At 51.5% G+C, this 20,319-nt stretch overlaps 1 protein-coding gene across 1 annotated transcript; it reads left to right on the forward strand.

Annotated features, from left to right (window-relative positions):
• The first annotated feature begins 907 nt into the window (after positions 1-907).
• Positions 908-19,760, forward strand: VIL1 (villin 1). The gene is made up of 19 exons (XM_055574462.1): positions 908-982; positions 1,297-1,371; positions 2,646-2,842; positions 3,445-3,553; positions 3,728-3,838; positions 5,348-5,550; positions 5,666-5,744; positions 5,925-6,023; positions 6,727-6,880; positions 7,450-7,550; positions 7,639-7,776; positions 8,364-8,522; positions 10,589-10,768; positions 11,833-11,978; positions 12,641-12,785; positions 13,239-13,427; positions 15,000-15,068; positions 16,444-16,584; positions 19,536-19,760. The coding sequence occupies exons 1-19, from the start codon at positions 908-910 to the stop codon at positions 19,647-19,649; spliced, it is 2,484 nt and encodes an 827-aa protein (XP_055430437.1). The 3' UTR covers positions 19,650-19,760.
• Positions 19,761-20,319: the final 559 nt, after the last annotated feature.

The following is a 20,319-nucleotide window of genomic DNA, read 5'->3' on the forward strand; positions in this document are numbered from 1 at the left end:
ACATAAGACTTACCATTTGAACCACTTGAAAGCATACAATTAGGGGGCATTCAAGACATTCAAAATTCTGTGCAGCCGTCACCGCTGTCTAGTTTCAGAATATTTTCATCATCCCAAATGGAAACGCCACACCCACAAGGGGTTACTTCTCATTCCTCCCTTCCCCGCAGCCCCTGACAACCACATGCTGTCTCTATTGATTTGCCTGTTCTGGACACTTCATGTAAATGCAGTCACACAAAATGGGGCCATTGTGTCTGGCTTCTTTCACTCGGCATCTTGGTCAAGGTTCACCCACGATGCAGGGCGTATGGTGCTTAATTTCTTCTTATGGCTGAGTACTATTCCATTGTGTGGACAGACCACCGTTTGTTGATTTAGTCATCTGTTGATGAACATTTGGGTTCTTTCCACCTTTTGGCTCTTGTGAATAGAGCTGCTATGAAACTTCATGTACAAGTTTTGTTTGAACACCTGTTTTTCTTCAATTCTTTTGAGCATGTATACTTTTCAACCCTTGTTTATTCTTTGCTTAAAAAAAAAAAAAAAAACAACTCTGTATGATATATATTTTTTAGCCAGGCATGACTTTGATCAAAAATTTTTAGGCAGAAAAATTGTTTGGGTCTGCATCAAGAAGGACCTTGCGTGCCAGGCTTAGGAGTGGGACCTTTTTTCAGTAGGTGATAGGGAGTCAGGAAGGGTGTTTGAACAAGAATGACAAGATCAGAGCCAGGTGGGACCCCCCTGGCCAGTCAGGGCTCAGGGTGGGGACCTTCTCTCAGAGCCCTGAGCCCTGGAGAGAGAGGAGCTCTCCAGGGCTGGGCTGGAAGAGTGGCTCCTGAAAGCCAGGGTTCCCAGGTCTTCTTCTTGCTCCCACACCACTTCTCCCCTAGGCTCATCCGCCATGACCAAACTGAGCGCCCAAGTCAAAGGCTCCCTCAACATCACCACGCCCGGGGTGCAGATATGGAGGATCGAGGTGAGGATACTGCCTGGTCATAGGGCGGGCACTGCAGGCTGGGGATGTACTGAGGCGAGGAAGGCTTGACTGTCCTCCACCCTGCCCTCCTGGCCTGTGAGCCCCTGGTGCCATCCCCGCCCTGTCCTCAGGCATCGACCCCTCCTCCAGCTCCTTCCTTTCCCGGCCCGCCCTCCTCACATCCACCCTCTTGGTCGGTTTTCTCGTGCTCTCTTCCTGGCTCTTCCTTTCCCAACTCTCCGTTTGGTTAAAGGGAGGCAGGGAAGCTGGGGGTCCTGGGTGGTCAAAAGCTCTGACTTCCCTTCTCTCCTTAGGCCATGCAGATGGTGCCTGTTCCTTGCAACTCCTTTGGCAGCTTCTTCGATGGTGACTGCTATGTAATCCTGGCTGTAAGTGGGGAACGGGCAGGGGAGGGGGTGCAGCAGAGAGCAAAGCTTAGGGCAGCAGCAGGAGGAACTGTGAAGCTGGGGGCAATGGGGACTGCTGCCCAGCTTCATCCCAAGATAGTGTTCAGTGGGCGTTCCCAGCCTAGCCGTAGCACCAGAGGGTCAGAGATCTAAGAGCCAATTGCTGCCCTTGAACCACTGAGCTCCCAGCTGGGGTGACTCTCTGTGGATTTACAGTCTTGGGCGAGCTTCTGAACTGGGGGGTTGTCACCCTACTTTGAGTCCATGTTCCCAAAATCTTCAGTCAACTTCATTTGACTGTCTTGGTTTCTTCTGCATCCTGTATCATTAATGCATTTGTACTTTTACTGATTCACTTTTAAAATTTAAATCTATTTATTTAAAAACTTAACTCATGGAGAAGGAAATGGCAACCCACTCTAGTAATCTTACCTGGAAAACACCATGGACAGAGGAGCCTGGCAGGCTACAGTCCGTGGGATCACAAGAGTCAGACACGACTTAGCGACTAAACCATCCACCACTACAAAGTGAATATATGCCTAAAGATAATATGTGAAAAGAATATTTGCCATATACTAGCTAGTTTTTTGGTGGGAGGGTGGGAGTCAAGGAAGACTTGGGATTATTTTTTCATCAACTTCCATTTTGTACTTATTTATAATGGCCATTATTTTTACTAATACCGTAAAACTATGAAAATGAATAAAATACTAAAAGTTTCATATAAAAAAAACTTAACTCAGTGTCATTATCACAAATGGAAAGCAGTATCCCGTTTCACAAACAGAAAGTAGCTATAAAATATTTCCATAATCAGGGATTTCCTGGAGGACCGCTGGTTAAGACTCCACACTTCCACTGCAGCGGACGTGGGTTCTATCCCTGGTTAGGGAACTAAGATCCCCTATGCTGAGAGGGGTGGACAAAAAAAAATTTCCAAAGTCATCTCACTGTATACTACCAAGTCACCTCCTAGACCTCTGATGGTCTGTGCACATAACTTTGGAAAATGCTGCCGTAGTCCAACCAAGTTATTTCCAAGGCCCAGGGGAAGACACCTGCCCCATGTCTCAGAGGGTCTGAGGAACTACAACAACGCAGGGCTCCTGACCACTCGTCCCATGAACTTCTCCATGCCAAGCTCCCCTGTGGTGCTGGCCCCACATGTTCAGGAGACCATGTAAAGCAGGGAGGCAGGGAGAGGGCTGTGGGAGCCCAGGGCCTTGGGTCCACTGGACGTGTTCTCTCCCTAGATCCACAAGACAGGCAGCAACCTGTCCTATGACATTCATTACTGGATCGGCCAGGCCTCGTCCCAGGATGAGCAAGGGGCGGCTGCCATCTACACCACGCAGATGGATGACTTTCTGAAGGGCCGGGCCGTCCAGCACCGTGAGGTCCAGGGCAACGAGAGTGACACCTTCCGAGGCTACTTCAAGCAGGGCATTGTGTACGGAGGTGCACGCTACAGGCTCGGGAATGGAGCCAGGGCTGGGAGGGACACCTGAGGCTGGGGGGCAGACCTGGGGCTGGAAAGGGAGCCTGAGGCTCTGCAGGGAGCCCATGAAGGTAATTTTTGTTCACCTTTCCATTCCCCACCCCCATCTCTCCTGCTGCCCTGTCCTTGGTCTTCAGCCTTGAGTTTGGGAGGAGACACAATTCTGTCTTCAGCATTTCCCCTCTTCCCTTTGCTTCAGCCCCCCTGTCCTATCCTTCCACATGGCCCCATTACCATGCACCCACCTTTTGCAGGCCTCTCAGCAGGGCTAGGACTAGGGTGAGGCAAGCGAGGCACCTAGGGTACAAAGTCCAAGGAGGCACTCACGGCCAGGGTCATGCAAACGGAGGTGATAGAGTGACCTTGCACTTGCATGGCCCTGAGAGTGAGTGCCTTTTTGGGGTTTGTGACCCCAAGGCCTCAGGCACCCCTTTACTCCCAGCCCCAGCCCTCAAATGGGCCCTGTGGCAACCACATCCCCAGGATCTGGGAGGACGGGGGGTCTGTCACACCTCCCAGCCCACTCCCTTGGGTCAGTTCACATCTCTTCACAGGATCCGGAAAGGGGGCGTGGCTTCTGGCATGAAGCAAGTCGAGACAAACTCCTATGACATCCAGCGGCTGCTCCACGTAAAGGGCAAGAGGAATGTGGTGGCCGGAGAGGTGGGCATCAACCAGGGCTCAGGGGGCACAGCCTCCTCTCCTCCTATCCACTGCCCTGTCTGGGCGGAGGGCAGAAGCTGAGGAGGGGTGAGGGGCAGGGAAGGGGTGGGGGAGAGATTGATGGATGATGGACAGGGTCTGAGTGGGGTCTGTGCCTGCCCCATGGCTCCCCAGGTGGAGATGTCCTGGAAGAGTTTCAACCGTGGGGATGTTTTCCTCCTGGACCTTGGGAAGCTCATCATACAGTGGAATGGGCCGGAGAGTAACCACATGGAGAGACTCAGGGTAACCCTGCGCTGTGCCCACCCCCAAATCGCACGTTGCTCCTCCCTGCTCCTGCCTCCAGCACCTGGCCTCCCTCCCAAACTTGCCAGACTGCTGCCACGCCTCCACCAGCCCCCATTTCCTCAGCGCTCTCTTCCCTGACTGTCCAGGGTGCTATGTTTGAAGGTGGATCTGAGTCTCCATGTGTATGCAGTGAGGTATGCGTGCAGGAGTCCACATGCATGCACTGTGGTGGATCCACTAACGTCTGATGAGTCCCTGCTTGTGGCAGACGCTGTGCCCAGCACTAGGAGCCGGTGGTCAATGAAATGGGCAGAGCCCTGCCCTAGCTCTGGCGTCCAGTGGGCCATCCAGGAGGGGAGACAGATGTGAAGGGAATATTGGAGAAGTGAGGGGTGGGGAGTGTGGCTCTCAGGGTTCGGAGGGGTCTAAGAAGGCTTCTGGGAGGAGGGCAGGTGGGGAGGAGCGGGCCCTAAGGCAGGAGAGAGGTGTATGGCAGACAACCTTCCAGCTCAGATGAAGCCCGAGACGGGGACTTTGGGGAGTTTGGAAAGAAGGGTGGGGGTGTCTCAAAGGATGTGCTGTGTGGTCAGGAAGCCATGTGAGAGGGCTGAGGTTTGTTCTCAGTGCCTGGGATGCCGTTGAAGGGCACCCTGACTTCTGAGGGGCAAGGGGAGCGGAGGAGCTGAGGGCACATGCCTAGGTGAGGAGGGGGCTGGGAAGGTGGAATCACAGGACGTATGTCAGGTTGGGGGTGACAAGAGAGGAAAGAGACAGAAGTCAAAGGTTGTGCTTTTTGTGGGGATGGTAGGGTCCCATTTTCTGAAATGGAAAGATCAGGGAGCAACAGAGTTGGGGAGAAAATCAAGGTTGGGTTTGGGGCATCTTAAAATGGGGCTGTCTTGGGAGCTGGATAAATAGGGCTAGGCTGGAAACAGAAATGTGGGCCTGGCAAGGGGGACAGTGGGGTGAAGGGAGCAGTGGAGAGGGGAGGGGGCCGGAGTGGAAAGGCCGGGAACTGGGTAGGAGACGCTGGGCTGAGAGAGTGAGCCAGGCTGTGTGTGTGTGTGTGTGTGTGTGTGTGTGTGTGTGCACATGTGTGTGAGCCCATGTGAGGCTTTGTGTGTGTGTGAGTGTGTGAGGGTGTGTGTACACGGCTTTGGGACAAAGAGACAGGACTGTGATCTTCAGGGCTCACCTCTCATGCAAAACTTTGAAGCAAAATCACATATTTCAAACAATGTCAAAACCGAAGGCCTGGCAAGTTCTGCCCCCTCACCAGACCCCCTCTTGATCATGAAGAAGACTGCTCTTCCTGAGGTTTTAGCTTGGCTTCCTGACACACATCTTCAAAGACTGGTCCCCTCCTTGAAAGGGAAGCGCCAGGCAGGTGCCTCCCCCTTTGGGGCTGCTGGGCTCTCCAGGTCTGGGGTGGCGGATGCTGCCCTGTCCACCGCCACCCTCCCCGCCCCCTAGCCAGACTTCATGCGTCCTGGGGCCTCCCTGCAGGGCATGAACCTGGCCAAGGAGATCCGCGACCAGGAGCGGGGTGGGCGCACCTACGTGGGCGTGGTGGACGGGGAGGACGAGAAGGCCTCACCACAGCTGATGGAGATCATGAACCACGTGCTGGGCCAGCGGAAGGAGCTGAAGGCCGCCGTGGCCGACACGGTGGTGGAGCCGGCCCTCAAGGCTGCCCTCAAGTTGTACCAGTGAGTGCCCGGCTGCGTGGGGCTCCTCCTGGCACAGGGGGTACCCCCTGGGGGAGGAGACCCCGGGGCGAGTGTCCAGCATCTTCCTTGTCTATGCCGCATTTTTGTCTTGCAGTGTGTCTGACTCAGAGGGAAAGGTGGTGGTCAGAGAGATCGCCACGCGGCCACTCACACAAGACCTGCTCAGTCACGAGGTGAGAGGGTCCGGGGTGCCCCCAGCCCCAGCTCCCCATCACCCACCAGCCCCCTGTCCACTCTCCACCAGTGGCCTGGGGTGGTTGGGGTAGGGTCGCAAGAGGCAAACTTCTGTGTCTGCAGCCCCCCCCAGCCTGCGCCCTCAGGCTCTTGCCCTGTGCTTTCTTTCCCGCCTCCAGGACTGTTACATCCTGGACCAGGGAGGCCTAAAGATCTATGTGTGGAAGGGGAAGAATGCCAACGCTCAGGAGAAGAAGGAAGCCATGAACCAGGCACTGGTGGGTCTGGGCGTCGAGGAGGAGAACTTGGAGGAGGGGCAGAGAAGGCCACCCAGCAGGGACAGGGCAGTGGGGGCCAAAGACCAGTGGTGGCTCTGGGGCTGACTTAGCTCTGGGGGGTCATCTTGAGGGTTCTCTGCACCCCAGGAAGCCAACCACCCAGCGACCTCAAGAATCGTCACAAAAAGGGAGCCTCCTCAGGGCTTGCACCTTGAGCTTGGCTCTGAAAAGGGAGGAAGAAATGGAGGCCAGCCTCCTTACAAGAAGCGGGGTGGGTCAGCATGGGGCTGAGGCCAAGTCAGAGTTTGGGATCATTGTAGGAGCTGGAGTCAATAACCCTGAACTGGCTGGGGGTCAACGTTGGATTGGGGGTTGGGCTCAAGTTTGGAGATGGAGGCTGGGGTCAGGTTTGGGTCAGATATGGCCTTGGAGTGAGAGGTCTGAAGTGGGTTTGGGGGTTAGCGTTAGATTCAGGGTTGAGGTCAGAGTTAGGTTTGAGGTGGAGTCTGGTGTGACCTGGGGTGGGAGTCAGCTGGGTTAGGTTTGAGGTCAGCACTGGGACAGTGAATAGAGTCTGGTTTGGGCTTGGGGCCAGGGCAGGTTAGAGGTGGGTTCTGATTGGGGTTACAGCCAGGCTTTGGCTCCTGTTGAGGGGTGGAGGCTGGGGGAGGGACACATCCCAGCCTCCTCCTTCTCTTCCCAGAACTTTATCAAAGCGAAGCAGTACCCACCGAGCACACAGGTGGAGCTGCAGAACGACGGGGCCGAGTCAGCTGTCTTTCAGCAGCTCTTCCAGAAGTGGACAGTACCCAACCGGACCACCGGCCTAGGCAAAACCCACACCGTGGGCTCTGTGGGTGAGGGCTGGCCTGAGGTGGTGTGGGGCCGGAAGCGGGCAGTGGGGCCGGGAGAGCGCTAGACCTGCCTCCCACACTCCTTGAACACTCCTCTCGTGCACACTTCACCCTGACTCTGGGCTCCCCAGGTGGAGGGGCGTGGACACAAAGGGACTTGGATAAACTTAAGAGTTGTCACAAAAAGGAAGCTGAGAACAACTCACCTTTCATTTGGAGTAGTGTTAGGTCTCCTCAGAACCCAAACCCAAACATCTCCAGTCTTCCAGACAATATTTGCTAAGGACAAGCTCCATGCCACGCACCCGGGGGAGGAGAAAATGTCCCTCCCGTGGCTGCTCTGGGAAGCCCTGACGAAACGTGAGTCTTACCGGAAGGAGATAGGGTTCTGTGTTATAGCTCTGCCACTGGCTAGCTGTGTGACCTGGGATAAGCTACCGAATCTCTCTAGCCTCAGTTGCCTCATCTGTAAAATGGGTCTAAGAATTGCAGCTCCCACTCAGGGCTGTTGTGAGAACCTGGGGGAACTTAGCTGGTGACACTGGGTGTCATGATTTCCCCCCTCACTCCAGCCAAGGTGGAACAGGTGAAGTTTGATGCCACGTCCATGCATGTCCAGCCTCAGGTGGCTGCCCAGCAGAAGATGGTGGACGATGGGAGTGGGGAGGTGCAGGTATGATGGGGGGAGAGAGGCCCGGGCCGGGGGGGTGGGGTTGGTGGAGTCTGTCCTGGACCTCACACTAGCCTGGTACCGGCCCCAGATGTGGCGCATCGAGAACCTAGAGCTGGTGCCTGTGAATACCAAGTGGCTTGGTCACTTCTTTGGGGGCGACTGCTACCTGCTGCTCTACACCTACTTCATCAGTGAGAAGCCGCACTACTTGCTCTACATCTGGCAGGTCAGGCCCCACCACCCTGTTTAGAGCACAGCTGCTCAACCCCACTTCACTATACCCCTGCCAAGCGGCCATCGCCCTTGAGTTGAATACCTCTGGTGTGGGTATCTTACCCCCTTTCCATTTTGGAACTGCTTTGGCTGGGAGATCCCCCTGACAATGGGTACCCCCACTCACAACCCTTCCCCTTTGGCTCTCTGAGTCTCCTTTCCAACTTCCATGGCTTCCTGTGCCTTCTCTTCACCCGCTCTGACTGTGGGTTTCTATGTCCAGATGTGAGGGAGCGGGAGATGTTTGGTGGTGCTGGGGGGTGAGTGGGGGGTTGTTGTGGTGTTTCCTCAAGAAAGGTGCAGTAAGTGGGAGAGGAGGTTGGGGGTCAAGGTGGGTTGGGGTGGACTGAGGCTGGAGAAAGATTAGGTGTGGGGCTGGGATCACAGCTGAGGTCTGGATTGTGGGGGGGTGGATTTTGGTTTTGTTCAGGGTGGGGTTTGGTGGGGAAGACAGTTGGGTTTAGGGCCAGTCAGAATTGGATATGAAGTTAGAACTGGGAGCTGGCCTCACCTCACCCCTCCCACCCTGCACATCCCCAGGGCAGCCAGGCCAGTCAGGATGAAATCACAGCCTCTGCCTATCAAGCCGTCATCTTGGACCAGGAGTACAACAATGAACCGGTCCAGATCCGGGTCCCGATGGGCAAGGAGCCACCTCACCTCATGTCCATCTTCAAGGGATGCATGGTGGTCTACCAGGTGCGGCAGTGAGGTGGGGTGGGCTCCAGGAAACAGGGGAGAGGACGTGGGGTGGGGGACAGGGCTAGGGGGCAGCCCACTCTTCCTGGGAGGGGACTGTTTGAGGCTCCATCACTGATGTGCAATGGAAATAGAAACAACTACTCAATATTTTAAAAAATCCATTTAATAAACATTTAACATATATAAGACTATTACTCTCTACACCCCAACTCCTCTTTAGATTAAAAAAAGAAGTTATTTTGGATAGATTTGCCGATTGATGAACCTAAGGTGCACTGGCACCTTTTTTTTTTACTTTTTATTTTGTATCGGCGTGTAGCCAGTTAACAATGTTGTGATAGTTTCAGGTGAACAGCAAAGGGACTCAGCCATACATATACATGTATCCATTCTTCCCCAAACTCCCCTCCCATCCAGGCTGTCAAATAACATGGAGCAGATGTCCCTGTTGAAATAGCCATCTCTTGCATTCCTTTAGCAATAACCTATTTATTGAACACTTACTAAGTACACAGCCCTCTGCAAAGACCGAGGGGGAGAAGAATGCCATGCTAATGCTGCTTACCATCTTGCTGAACGAGCAGTGAATCAACAGTCCAAGGCAGTGTGTACATCAGTTCAGTTCAGTTCAGTTCAGTTGCTCAGTCATGTCCGACTCTTTGCCACCCCATGGACTGCAGCATGCCAGGCCTCCCTGTCCATCACCAGATCCTGGCGTTTACTCAAACTCATGTCCATTGAGTGGGTGATGCCATACAACCATCTCATCCTCTGTCGTCCCCTTCTCCTCCTTCCTTCAATCTTTCCCAGCATCAGGGTCTTCTCAAATGAGTCAGTTCTTTGTATCAAGTAGCCAAAATATTGGAGCTTCAATTTCAGCATCAGTCCTTCCAATGAAGATTCAGGACTGATTTCCTTTAGGATTGATTGGTTTGATCTCCGTGCTGTCCAAGGGACTCTCAAGAGTCTTCTCCAACACCCCAGTTCAAAAGCATCAATTCTTCAGTGCACAGCTTTCTTTATAGTCCAACTCTCACATCCATACATGACCACTGGAAAAACCATAGCTTTGACTAGACGGACCTTTGTTGGCAAAGTAATGTCTCTGCTTTATAATAGGCTGTCTAGGTTGGTCATAGCTTTTCTTCCAAGGAGCAAGCATCTTTTAATTTCATGGCTGCAGTCACCATCTGCAGTGATTTTGGAGCCCCCCCACCCAAAATAAAGTCTGTCATTTTTTTTTTTTTTGTCATTTTTTTCCACTGTTTCCCCATCTATTTGCCATGAAGTGATGGAACTGGATGCCATGATCTTAGTTTTCTGAATGTTGAGTTTTAAGCCAACTTTTTCACTCTCCTCTTTCAATTCATTAAGAGGCTCTTTAATTCTTCTTCGCTTTCTGCCATAAGGATGGTGTCATCTGCATATCTGAGGTTATTGATATTTCTCCTGGTAATTTTGATTCCAGCTTGTGCTTCATCTAGTCCAGAATTTCTCATGATGTATTCTGCATATAAGTTAAATAAGCAGGGTGACAATATACAGACTTGACGTACTCCTTTCCCGATTTGAAACCAGTCTGTTGTTCCACGTGTGCTTAAATGCCAGAAATACGTTTCATTCAAAGGGGCTCGTGAATACAGTGATCAGTGAACAGGCCGAGTCCATGGTGGAAAGAGGGTTGGGAGGAGATTTTGACACTGGGGGGGGGCAGGGGTCAGAGCTCCGCAGGGGTCAAATGAGGGTGATGCAGAGGCATAGCCAGGATGAAGGCCCAGGGGAAAGGCCCTGTGGGGAATCATGAGAAGCTTGGCTGAGCTAAAAGGAGGGTTTGGAGAGCTGAGAGTGACCCTGGAAAGGCAGGTTGCCTCCTCATGTGAGGCCTCAAATGACCCCCTGAAAGCTGGGTTCCGGTCTGTAGACCTAGAATGGTTCTAGTCTGAACCAAGCTGTCAGGCAGGGGAGTGCCCGTGACCAAAGCAATGTTTTGGGAAGACCAGTCAGGTGATGGTGTATCAGAGGACCACCTTTGGTAAGTTACTCCTGCCTGTCTCTCCCTGCAGGGAGGCACATCCCGGGCCAACAGCGTGGAGCCTGTGCCCTCCACCCGGCTATTCCAGGTCCGAGGAACCAGCGCCAACAACACCAAGGCCTTTGAGGTCTCACCCCGGGCCACCTCCCTCAACTCCAACGACGTCTTCATCCTCAAGACTCAGTCCTGCTGCTACTTGTGGTGTGGGAAGGTGTGTGCAGAGTTGAGTGGCCTCCCCCTCCAACTTCCCCGGCCCCCCATAGGCCCCGCCTCCTGGTTTCCCAGCTGCCTCTGGCCCCGCCTCCCGCCTCCTCAACACTGGATCTGGATCCCTACTCTCTGCCCCTGTGTCTGAGTAGGTCTTTCTCATTCTGTTTGTCTCTGGTGACTCCTGTCTGTCCCTGTGTTGGTCCGTCTTCATGGTTTTTTTTTAACCCTAGCCTGAGATCAACACGTGCACAATGCTGTATTTATTTATGGCTGCGCTGGATCTTCATTGCCGCATGCGGGCTGCTGTCTGGTCGTGGTGCGCAGGCTTCCCATTGCAGTGGCTTCTCTTGCACAGGCTCTAGGCACACGGGCTTCAGCAGTTGCAACACTGGGGCTCAGCAGTTGTGACCTGCTGGCTCTAGGGCTTGAGGGCTTCAGTAGTTGTGGCACAGAGGATCATTAGTTGTGTCTCTTGGGCTCTAGAGCTCAAGCTCAGTAGTTGTGGTGCACAAGTCAAATTTGCTTCGTGGCATGTGGGATCTTCCTGGATCAGGATTCGAATCCGCGGTCCCTGCATTGACAGGCAGATTCTTATCCACGATGCCACCAAGGAAGAACATTTAAAAAAAATATTTATTTACTTATTTGACTATGCTGGATCTTAGTTGCAACATGTGGGCTCTAGGTCCTTGATCAGGGATCAAACCCAGGCCCCCTGCATTTTGAGCACAGAGTCTTAGCCACTGGACCACCAGGGAAGTCCCCCGTCTTTATGTCTTGGGCTCTCTGACTCTCCCTGTGTGTGCCTGTTGCTGCCTCCCCCTTTATCTCTGTCATGAGGACTCAGTCTCTTGGAGGCCTCCGCCTGTCCACTGGGAGGGCAGTCTCCCTTGTCTCCTCTGCCATCCTTTGGAGCATCAAGGACGCTGGGCTGTGTGCACAGGGCCTTGATCCAGGAGAGCCTCTCAGGCCCAGGAGCTCTAGGCCATTGAATGTGGTGGAAGGAGGGGGAGGCGGGGCACTGGAGGTGGACCCCCCCAGCACAGCCACGCCTCCTTTTTCCAGGGTTGCAGTGGGGATGAGCGGGAGATGGCCAAGATGGTTGCTGACACTGTCTCCCGGACTGAGAAGCAAGTGGTGGTGGAGGGGCAGGAGCCGGCCAACTTCTGGATGGCGCTGGGCGGGAAGGCCCCCTATGCCAGCACCAAGAGGTAACTCCCAGGTCCCTCGACCTCCTTCTGAGGCTGGAGAGCCTCCCAGCACCTCTACCCGCATCACCCAGAGCCTGCAGCAGGCGTGGATTGAGGACTCGGTGTGTCTGGCTCACAGGGCTACCAGATGAGGAAGGGGCAGCCGAGGCTCTGGGAGCCTCTTGGCACAGGGGCTGTGTCTGTGATACTTACTGTGGAATTCCCAGGGCCTGGGGTGGATATTTCCTGTAAAGGGAGTGCATACCCAGAGGAGGCAGCTCAAAGAGAGGGGCGGGACTCTAGGTGTGCCCTTTGGGAGGAAGATTCCAGGGTCCCATCAGCCACTGTCCTTCCATGCTGCCACAGGACCAGATGCTGAGGAACACAAGTTGTAAGCCTAGTTTTCTGAAGAAGGTCCATGATCCACCATTTCCTCAGTTCAAAAGCAAAAGGGCATGTACAATATTAGCAGCAAGAGCGATAGAGGAAAGATATTGGGAAGAACTTCCTAACAGGACTATAGAAGAGCCCACTGAAATGCTTGTCCTGGGAGAGTAGTGGGAATTTCTCCTTTGGAGGGCTCCTGGACTTTTGGTAGGATGGGGGACTTTTGGTGTGATCAGAAGAAAGAGCATTTTCCTAGGAGATGAGCTTTCCGACACAATTTCCTTGCCGTCTTGCAGGCTGCAGGAGGAAAACTTGGTCATCACTCCCCGGCTCTTTGAATGTTCCAACCAGACCGGGCGCTTCCTGGCCACAGAGATCCCTGACTTCAATCAGGATGACTTGGAAGAGGATGATGTTTTCCTGCTAGATGTCTGGGACCAGGTAGTTTTGAGGCCTGGGGACCTCCCTTCCGACCACCCTAATCCCCAGGGCCAAGAAATAGTGGCTCTAAGGATAGGTAAGGTTTGATGTTTTCTTGGCTTCCATATACATTCTCTCTGAGATTGGTGTTACGAACAGCAGGAGTATAAGAAAGAAGAAGGCAGGTCGGAGAGGAGGATGCCCAGTGGGGCTGCAGGGCACGACGTGTACTTCTCCCAAAGTCCAATTGATTTCATGAGGCAGAGGAGTGTTTCTGGGGGTCTTTGGCTCTGAAGAGGCTGGGAGTCACACATCTACAGAATATCGAAGTAGAGGGCATCTGTCCAACCCCAATTTCCAGAGGCAAAATCAAGGCCAGATGGGGCTTGCCCAAGGTCAGGGTCCACAGCAGGATGTCTGAGCCTGGGTGAGCCGAGGGAGGGCAGGGGAGACTGACTCTGGGATGCTCTACAGGTCTTTTTCTGGATTGGGAAGAATGCCAATGAAGATGAGAAGAAAGCTGCAGCCACTACAGTGCAGGAATATCTCAAGACCCACCCCAGCGGCCGGGACCTTGAGACCCCCATAATTGTGGTGAAGCAAGGGCACGAGCCCCCCACCTTCACAGGCTGGTTCCTGGCTTGGGATCCCTTCAAGTGGAATGTGAGTGGCCCCGGCCCACCTGGTCCTCCCACCCCCGCACATGCTTCATAGCACATATGAGGAGGCCAGGGTAGACTCCTGGGTTTTTCTGTTCATTGGGATAGATGACCTGTGATGTATTTGTAAAGGGGCTTGAAGAGACTGAGAATGGACAGTAAGGCTGAAGGAAGACTATGAGGCCCCCTAGTAAGGGAGAGGGAAGGAAGTCCATCAAAAATTTAGGCTAATGACAGTGTCTTGCTTGTACACTAGATTTAGCTCAAAGCTCCTGGACATTATTGGGAAGAGCTGTACTGATTATTTAAATGCAAATGAATTGAAATTAAGCAAAATCAAAGAACTGATTTCTCACATTTCTCACTAGTCATGTGTGGCTGGTAGTTGCCATACTGGACAGCACAGAAAAAGAACGTCCATAATCATTGTGGAAACTTCTATGAGATGGCATTGATGGGTCCTCCAAACACATCAGTTCTACATGTCTAAATATGTGTCTTCTAGCACTAAATTCTAAGCAAAATGGGTCCTATACGTGATCCTGACCTGAGGAACAATGAAGTAGACTTCCACAGAATTTTCCTAAACAGGCCCCAGAGAGAAGCAGAGGGCAGGTCCTCAAAATGGAAAAGGAAATGGCAACCCACTCCAGTATTATTGCCTGGAAAATCCCATGGACAGAAGAGCCTGGCAGGCTACAGTCCATGGGGTCGCAAAGAGTAGGACACGACTTAGTGATTAAACCACAAATCACAGTGAAGGTTTTCTGCAGGAAGAAGGAAAGCTAAGGTAGAATGAGTGTTACCCTGGTGGCTTTGGGTACACAAAATTGGCACAACAGATGAGATTAGGGAAACTGAGAGCTTAATTTCCTCAAATGCATTAAAAAGAATCAGTGTTTGATGAGCTAAGTTAAGTCTTGATGAGGGAGCCCAACAAATCTCAAGTCTGCACACCTAGATGTGTCCAGAACTTCTCAAACCCAGGTCAGTGTCCCACATCAACAACTCTGGCAGGTCTTCCCCCACCCAGATCTGTGCGGGTTTCTTTCTCAGACTCATTCATGTACTCACTAGTTCATGCTGTCAGCATAGCTGGAACTCATAATGTGCCATGCTTGCTGCCAAGTCCTGGGATGTGGAGATGGGGCTCCCCATGGAGCCAAGGTCCCCTCTATTCCTTTCATTCCTCTGTGACAGTGTCCCCTCCAGGCTCTGAGGGGAGCTCCCCAGTTCCCCAGGACCGCTGAGTCCCCCACAGTGTGGGTAGGGTTTCCAAGGCTGCGTGTAGCTTCTTAAACTCAGAGGGTGGGGAAAGATCATACTCTCCATCTCCGTGGTGGGCTGAGCGAGGCAAATAGTCCCTTGCCCCAGCCAGTTACCTGTCAGCCCTTCATGCTCATCCTTACCATCCAACCTGATTTTTCAGGGACAGCCTCCAGCCTCCCCCTGATTCCCCCTTCCCCTTCTCATCGCCCCTCGGCCCTAGAGCAGCCTTCTTTCAATGCCTGAAGGAAAATGGTCCTGTCTCCTCTGCTGAAACCCAGGTCTAATTTGTCACTTACTTTATATGCAGAACTCCAAATCCTATGAGGACCTGAAGGCGGAGCTTGGAAACTCTGGGGACTGGAGCCAGATCACTGCTGTGAGTACGGGGCAGGTGGCAGGGGCCCCCACAGTGTCCACTGACAGTGGTCAGACCCACAAAAGCTGAGAAAGCTCCAGAGAAGGTGCCAGGGTCTTCTGCTTTCTTTCCACCATTTTCTCCCTCTTCTCCTGGAAGTTCTTCTTGTTATTTAACTTCAGTGTCTCGCGTGGATTTGTCTCCTCCATTCCCTAGTGAAATGGTCCCCAAATTTTATCATGTGTAAGAGTCTGGGTGATGGGGAACTTGGGGGTGGGGGAAGCTTATTGAAATGAAGATTCTGGGACTTCCCTGGTGGTACAGTGGTTAGGACTCCGTGCTTCCACTGCAGGAGGCACAGGTTCGATCCCTGGTCAGGGAACTAAGATCCCACAAGCCGTGTGCACCCCCATCCACAAAGAAGGAAATCCCAAAGTCCCATTTCCTGAAATTCTGGTTTGTAGAATTGGGTTGAGACCTGTTAATATGTGTTTTTCACAAAGGGCCCAGGTAATTTGATCCAGTTAGTCCTCAGACCATGCTTGGAGAAGTAATGATTTCTCTACTATCATCACCCTTCTTCAGGTAGAAAAACCTTCTCCTTCGATCTTTCAGTTAGTTCATAGAGATATGTTCAGCCTGCAGGCTTAGAATGTGGAAATATGAAGTCAAAGATGTTCACAGGCTTGCAGGGGAGATAAGACCAAGTAGACTCTGCAGAACTGTGGCCAGTACATGAGAACAATTTCCCAAGCACACCGGGGTTATCAGCAGATAACATGTGAATTCCTCAGACCCACCCACAGCCTGGGAATCCCATGGCACTATTAACCCTTCTTGGTTGACTGATGGTGCAGGCAGGAAAGCATAGGTAGTTAGGTCAAGGCTAAGAGAATTTATGGTTGACAGTTTCATATCAGATAAGAGAAAGGTCATAAATGTCCAAGGTAGACCTCGAACATTAGGGGTAGCCATAGAGAAGTTTATAAGTCATAAAACAAAACAGTGTTGTTTACGTGTTTTTCAAAGCTGGTCATAGAGCCAACCAGCTTTGGTTGAATGTAGACCTCCAAACTTTAGCTTGTGGATCCTGTCCAGTATGCCATATTCTTATGAAGAGTGTGTGTATATGTATGTGGACAGTGGGAGGCAGGGGTCATGGAAGGCTTATATTTTTTTGGTCACACTGCACAGCTTGAGGGATCATAGTTCCCTGACCAGGATTGAATGTGGGCCCTCAGCAGCGAACGTGCTGGGTCCTCACCCCTTGACTGCCAAGGAACTCCACAGAGGGCTTCTTGAAGGTTCCCTAGGGTCATTGATGACTTCAGAGAAAAATGCAGCCTGGGAGGCAGCCACAAACCAGCTGAAGTAACGTTTTCTGTTTCTTCCCCAGGAGCTCACAAGCTCTAAACCGGAGGCGTTCAATGCTAACAGCAACCTCAGTTCTGGACCTCTACCCATCTTTCCCCTGGAGCAGCTGGTGAACAAGCCCACAGAGGAGCTTCCTGAGGGCGTGGATCCCAGCCGAAGGGAGGTGGGTCAGGGCCTGATTTAGTCAGAGATTTTTTCTTGAAAGATGAATGGCAATTATTCAGGCAGAGTGGGATATTCTTGGAGAAGGGAACAGTATACATGGAAGCCCAGAAGTAGGATGTAAACACAGCTTGGGTGAAAGGGCAAGGTGGCCAGAGCAAGGGGTGGGTGGAGCTGGGGAGAGGCAGCTGCTGGGTGGAGGGGGGCACTGGGCAGCACCTTTTTAGTCAGGCTGGGGAGGGTGGTGTCCACCCTAAAAGTCAAGGGGAACTATTATGGGTGAAGCAAGGGAATGGCCGTCAGGTTTACATTTTTCAAAGCCCACTCTAGTTGCTCAGTGAAGAATGGACTTGCTAAGTCTCCTTTAGTCATGTCTGACTCTTTGTGACCCTATGGACTGTAGCCCGTCAGGCTCCTCTGTTCTTGGGATTCTCCAGGCAAGAATACTGGAGTGGGTTGCCATGCCCTCCTCCAGGGGATCTTCCTGACCCAGGGATTGAACCTATGTCTCTTATACCTCCTGCACTGGCAGGCAGGTTCTTTTCCACTAGCCCCATCTGGGAAGCCCAAGAATGGGTGGGGATGGGTGGAGATGGTTTCGAGAAGTATTTAGGTTAAATCAGCAACACTTGGTAATGACTGGATAAATGTCATGAGAGGGGGGGTAATTGTGTCATTTTCTGAGATTAAAAAATACCCTGGGTCAGATCCAGCTTAAGACAGGGACAATCATGAGTTTAGTGGCACCGGGGGGACACCCAGGTTGGAATATCACTATGTGTATGGTAGGCCGGCAATTCAGAGGCGTGCCAGGGAGGAGACGAGTCAGCACAGGGTCCCTCAGGGAGAGCAGCTGCTGTCTGTGTGGTTTTGGAGGAGAGAGTTTGGCAAGAAGGGCATGTTTTAAAAAACACATTTCTAATATTCACTCTCTCTTCATGAAGATCCAAAGTAGACTTCAAATCTAGCTTGAGAGGCTATTGAGAGAAAATTTCCCCAGTGTACAATAAACCATAAAGAAGCCTCAGAAATGAATTAAGGAACCTATAGATGTGAGTTGGCTATTTCCTCCAGGAACATCTGAGTCTGTTATGGGTTTGGGCCCAATATGCACATAAGTGTATTGTTTCTAGAACATTTGCATCCTCCTTGTCACCTTTAGACCCCTTTATGCATTACCTGTGTCTTCACTGTAATATTGGGATGATCCTAATAGCATATATTATTCTTAAAAATATTACAAATATTATTTCCCCAGCCTTGGTCCATAGGAAGTGTTCTGTATGTGTAAGCTGTGATTGTCATTGCTTGTTTTACACCTCAGAAAACTCAGATCCAGAGCAGGGAAGTGACTTTCCCAGTTAGTAGTCAAGTCAGAGCAAGAATCAGGTCTTCTGAGTCCCACTCTTACTGTCATATCACATAACACACAGAAAGTATTTCTAAAGGGAAGGGTAGCCAATATTATTGGGCCAGGTGATTTAAAGGAGGCTAAATAATGACAATGTACTTTGTTGGTAAGGCTGTGGAACAACATATATTATTTTGCTGTGAGGGCAGAATGTTACTACCCCTGTAGAGGGGAATTTTGCAATATCTAATAAAATATACATTAGCCCTTTTTTTTTAAAAAAAGGTAAATAGATCACTAATTTTGAATATAAGAAACAGAGTCAAGACAACCTCACCATGGTAGAAGCGGTCTGAAAGGCTTCAGTTCAGTTCAGTCGCTCAGTCTTGTCCAACTCTTTGTAACCCCATGGATCACAGCACAGCAGCACGCCAGGCCTCCCTGTCCATCACCAACTCCCGGAGTTTACCCAAACTCATGTCCATCGAGTCGGTGATGCCATGCAACCATCTCATCCTCTGTGGTCCCCTTCTCCTTTTGCCCCCAATCCCTCCCAGCATCAGGGTCTTTTCCAATGAGTCAACTCTTTGCATGAGGTGGCCAAAGTATTGGAGTTTCAGCTTCAGCATCAGTCCTTCCAATGAACACCCAGGACTGATCTCCTTTAGGATGGACTGAAAGGCTTAGATTCTTTTAAAAATTTTGTCATCGATGATTGAATTGTGGGAGTAGTGTGCATTCTTATAGAAGAGTTGAGGGTTCCAGGCTAAGTTGGGAGAGTGCACACACTCTCTGGCTGCTCCAAACTCAGAAGGGAGGGCCAGTAACAGTGAACAGTGGGCTGGTGGGTCTCGCTGCAGGCAGTAGCAAGAAGGGCAATCCGAGTACCCATGAGTAAACCACAGAGAGGCGGATGTGGGCATGGGTGAGGCTAGTAATCAGCTGGCAGGACCGCAGGGTTCAAGAACAGGACCAGTGGAAAGATACAAGTCCACTGGGATGGGCAGTCCCTGCTATCTTGCCTGGGGGGTCAGAGTCCAGAAGTCTCAACCAAGCTGCAAAGCCAGCTTGGGTGGGACAGAGGGCACCTTAAAGCATTTGCAGACCATGGACACAACCACCATAGCTGTCAGGGACCTTCTTCCAAAACAAAGTGCTCCACCACCCTGCCTGGGGGATTGGGGAGCTCAAGGCTCCAGGAGCATTGAGCAGAAAATGCCCAGAGGTGGGAGGCAAAGGATAACAGGTTAGAAAACCGGAGCTTCAGATCCACCTGAGTTTGAACTTCATCTAAAGGTGTTTACTAAGAAGCTGTTCTGTGCAACCTGGGCTTGAACTCCACCTACAGGTGTTAACCGTAAAGCAGCTGTTCAATTCAGGGCTCTCTGCAGGAGTCAAAGAAACTTTCTCCAGGGCAATCCTACAGAGCAGAACAGCCCCAGATTGAAAAGAAATGCCACCTCCCCCCTCCCTGTCCCTTTCCTGACCCTCACCATGTTGCCTCTTTTTGCTCATCATCTGATTTCTGTGCTACACCTCTGTGACTCATCAGAGCTAACTCTAAGCAAGAAGCTGACCCTCTGGTCCCTCTCCTCTTCCAGGAACACCTGTCCATTGAGGATTTCACCCGGGCTTTGGGGATGACTCCTTCTGCCTTCTGGGCTCTGCCTCGATGGAAGCAACAAAACCTCAAGAAAGAAAAAGGACTGTTTTGAGAAGCAAAAGTAGCTTGTAGTTTAAAGTAGTACCCTACCCTGCTTGCAGAGCTTTGTTTTGTTATTAATGGTATCAGTAAATTGAAGTCAGTCAACTGAAGTGAAAATCCAGTCTGGTGATGCCGCTTGTTTAGTATCTACCTGTTCCTCCAGAAAGATGATTCCTCTATAAGGAGACTGTGGTCCCAATTTCAGCTCTCAGGAAGTTGGCTGCATTGTTTTTATCCAGGGGTGTTGCATCACTTTCAATGCCTTCTGCTCTAGTGCTTTCCCTTCTGAGACGAGCAACCCAGCACTCCATGGAACCTCAGTTATGGAGTGCCTCCCCTAGGGCTTTATCATGGCTCATCTTTAATTACAGCAGGTGGGCTGAAGCATTTTTCAGTTTTACATATTTCCCAGAGTAATAGCTTTTCCTTTTCACATGTATTTTATTACTGCCTTCCTCAGGTTATAAGTTAAAGGGACTTGTTCTTTGGAAGAGCTGAATGGTCCAGGTGATGGCCCTATTTAGGAGGTTCCACAACACTCACTAACCAGTACCCAGTGAGAAACACATACCCACTGGGCCTGGGCTAGGGGTCTAACAGCAAGTATGAAACGCCAACACTATTTCACCTTCTCCCTGATACTCTTAATAGTAAGGCAAAGGAAGAACAGAGTTTAGGCC

The sequence above is a fragment of the Bubalus kerabau genome, chromosome 3, assembly GCF_029407905.1.
Source record: "Bubalus kerabau isolate K-KA32 ecotype Philippines breed swamp buffalo chromosome 3, PCC_UOA_SB_1v2, whole genome shotgun sequence".
NCBI lineage: Eukaryota > Metazoa > Chordata > Mammalia > Artiodactyla > Bovidae > Bubalus > Bubalus kerabau.

Coding starts and splice junctions, on each gene's coding strand:
- VIL1 (XM_055574462.1), top strand. CDS start 908: ATGACCAAACTGAGCGCCCAAGTCAAAGGCTCCCTCAACATCACCACG. Junction 10,769..11,832: donor GCTACTTGTGGTGTGGGAAG/GTGTGTGCAGAG, acceptor TCCTTTTTCCAG/GGTTGCAGTGGGGATGAGCG. Junction 11,979..12,640: donor CCCTATGCCAGCACCAAGAG/GTAACTCCCAGG, acceptor GCCGTCTTGCAG/GCTGCAGGAGGAAAACTTGG.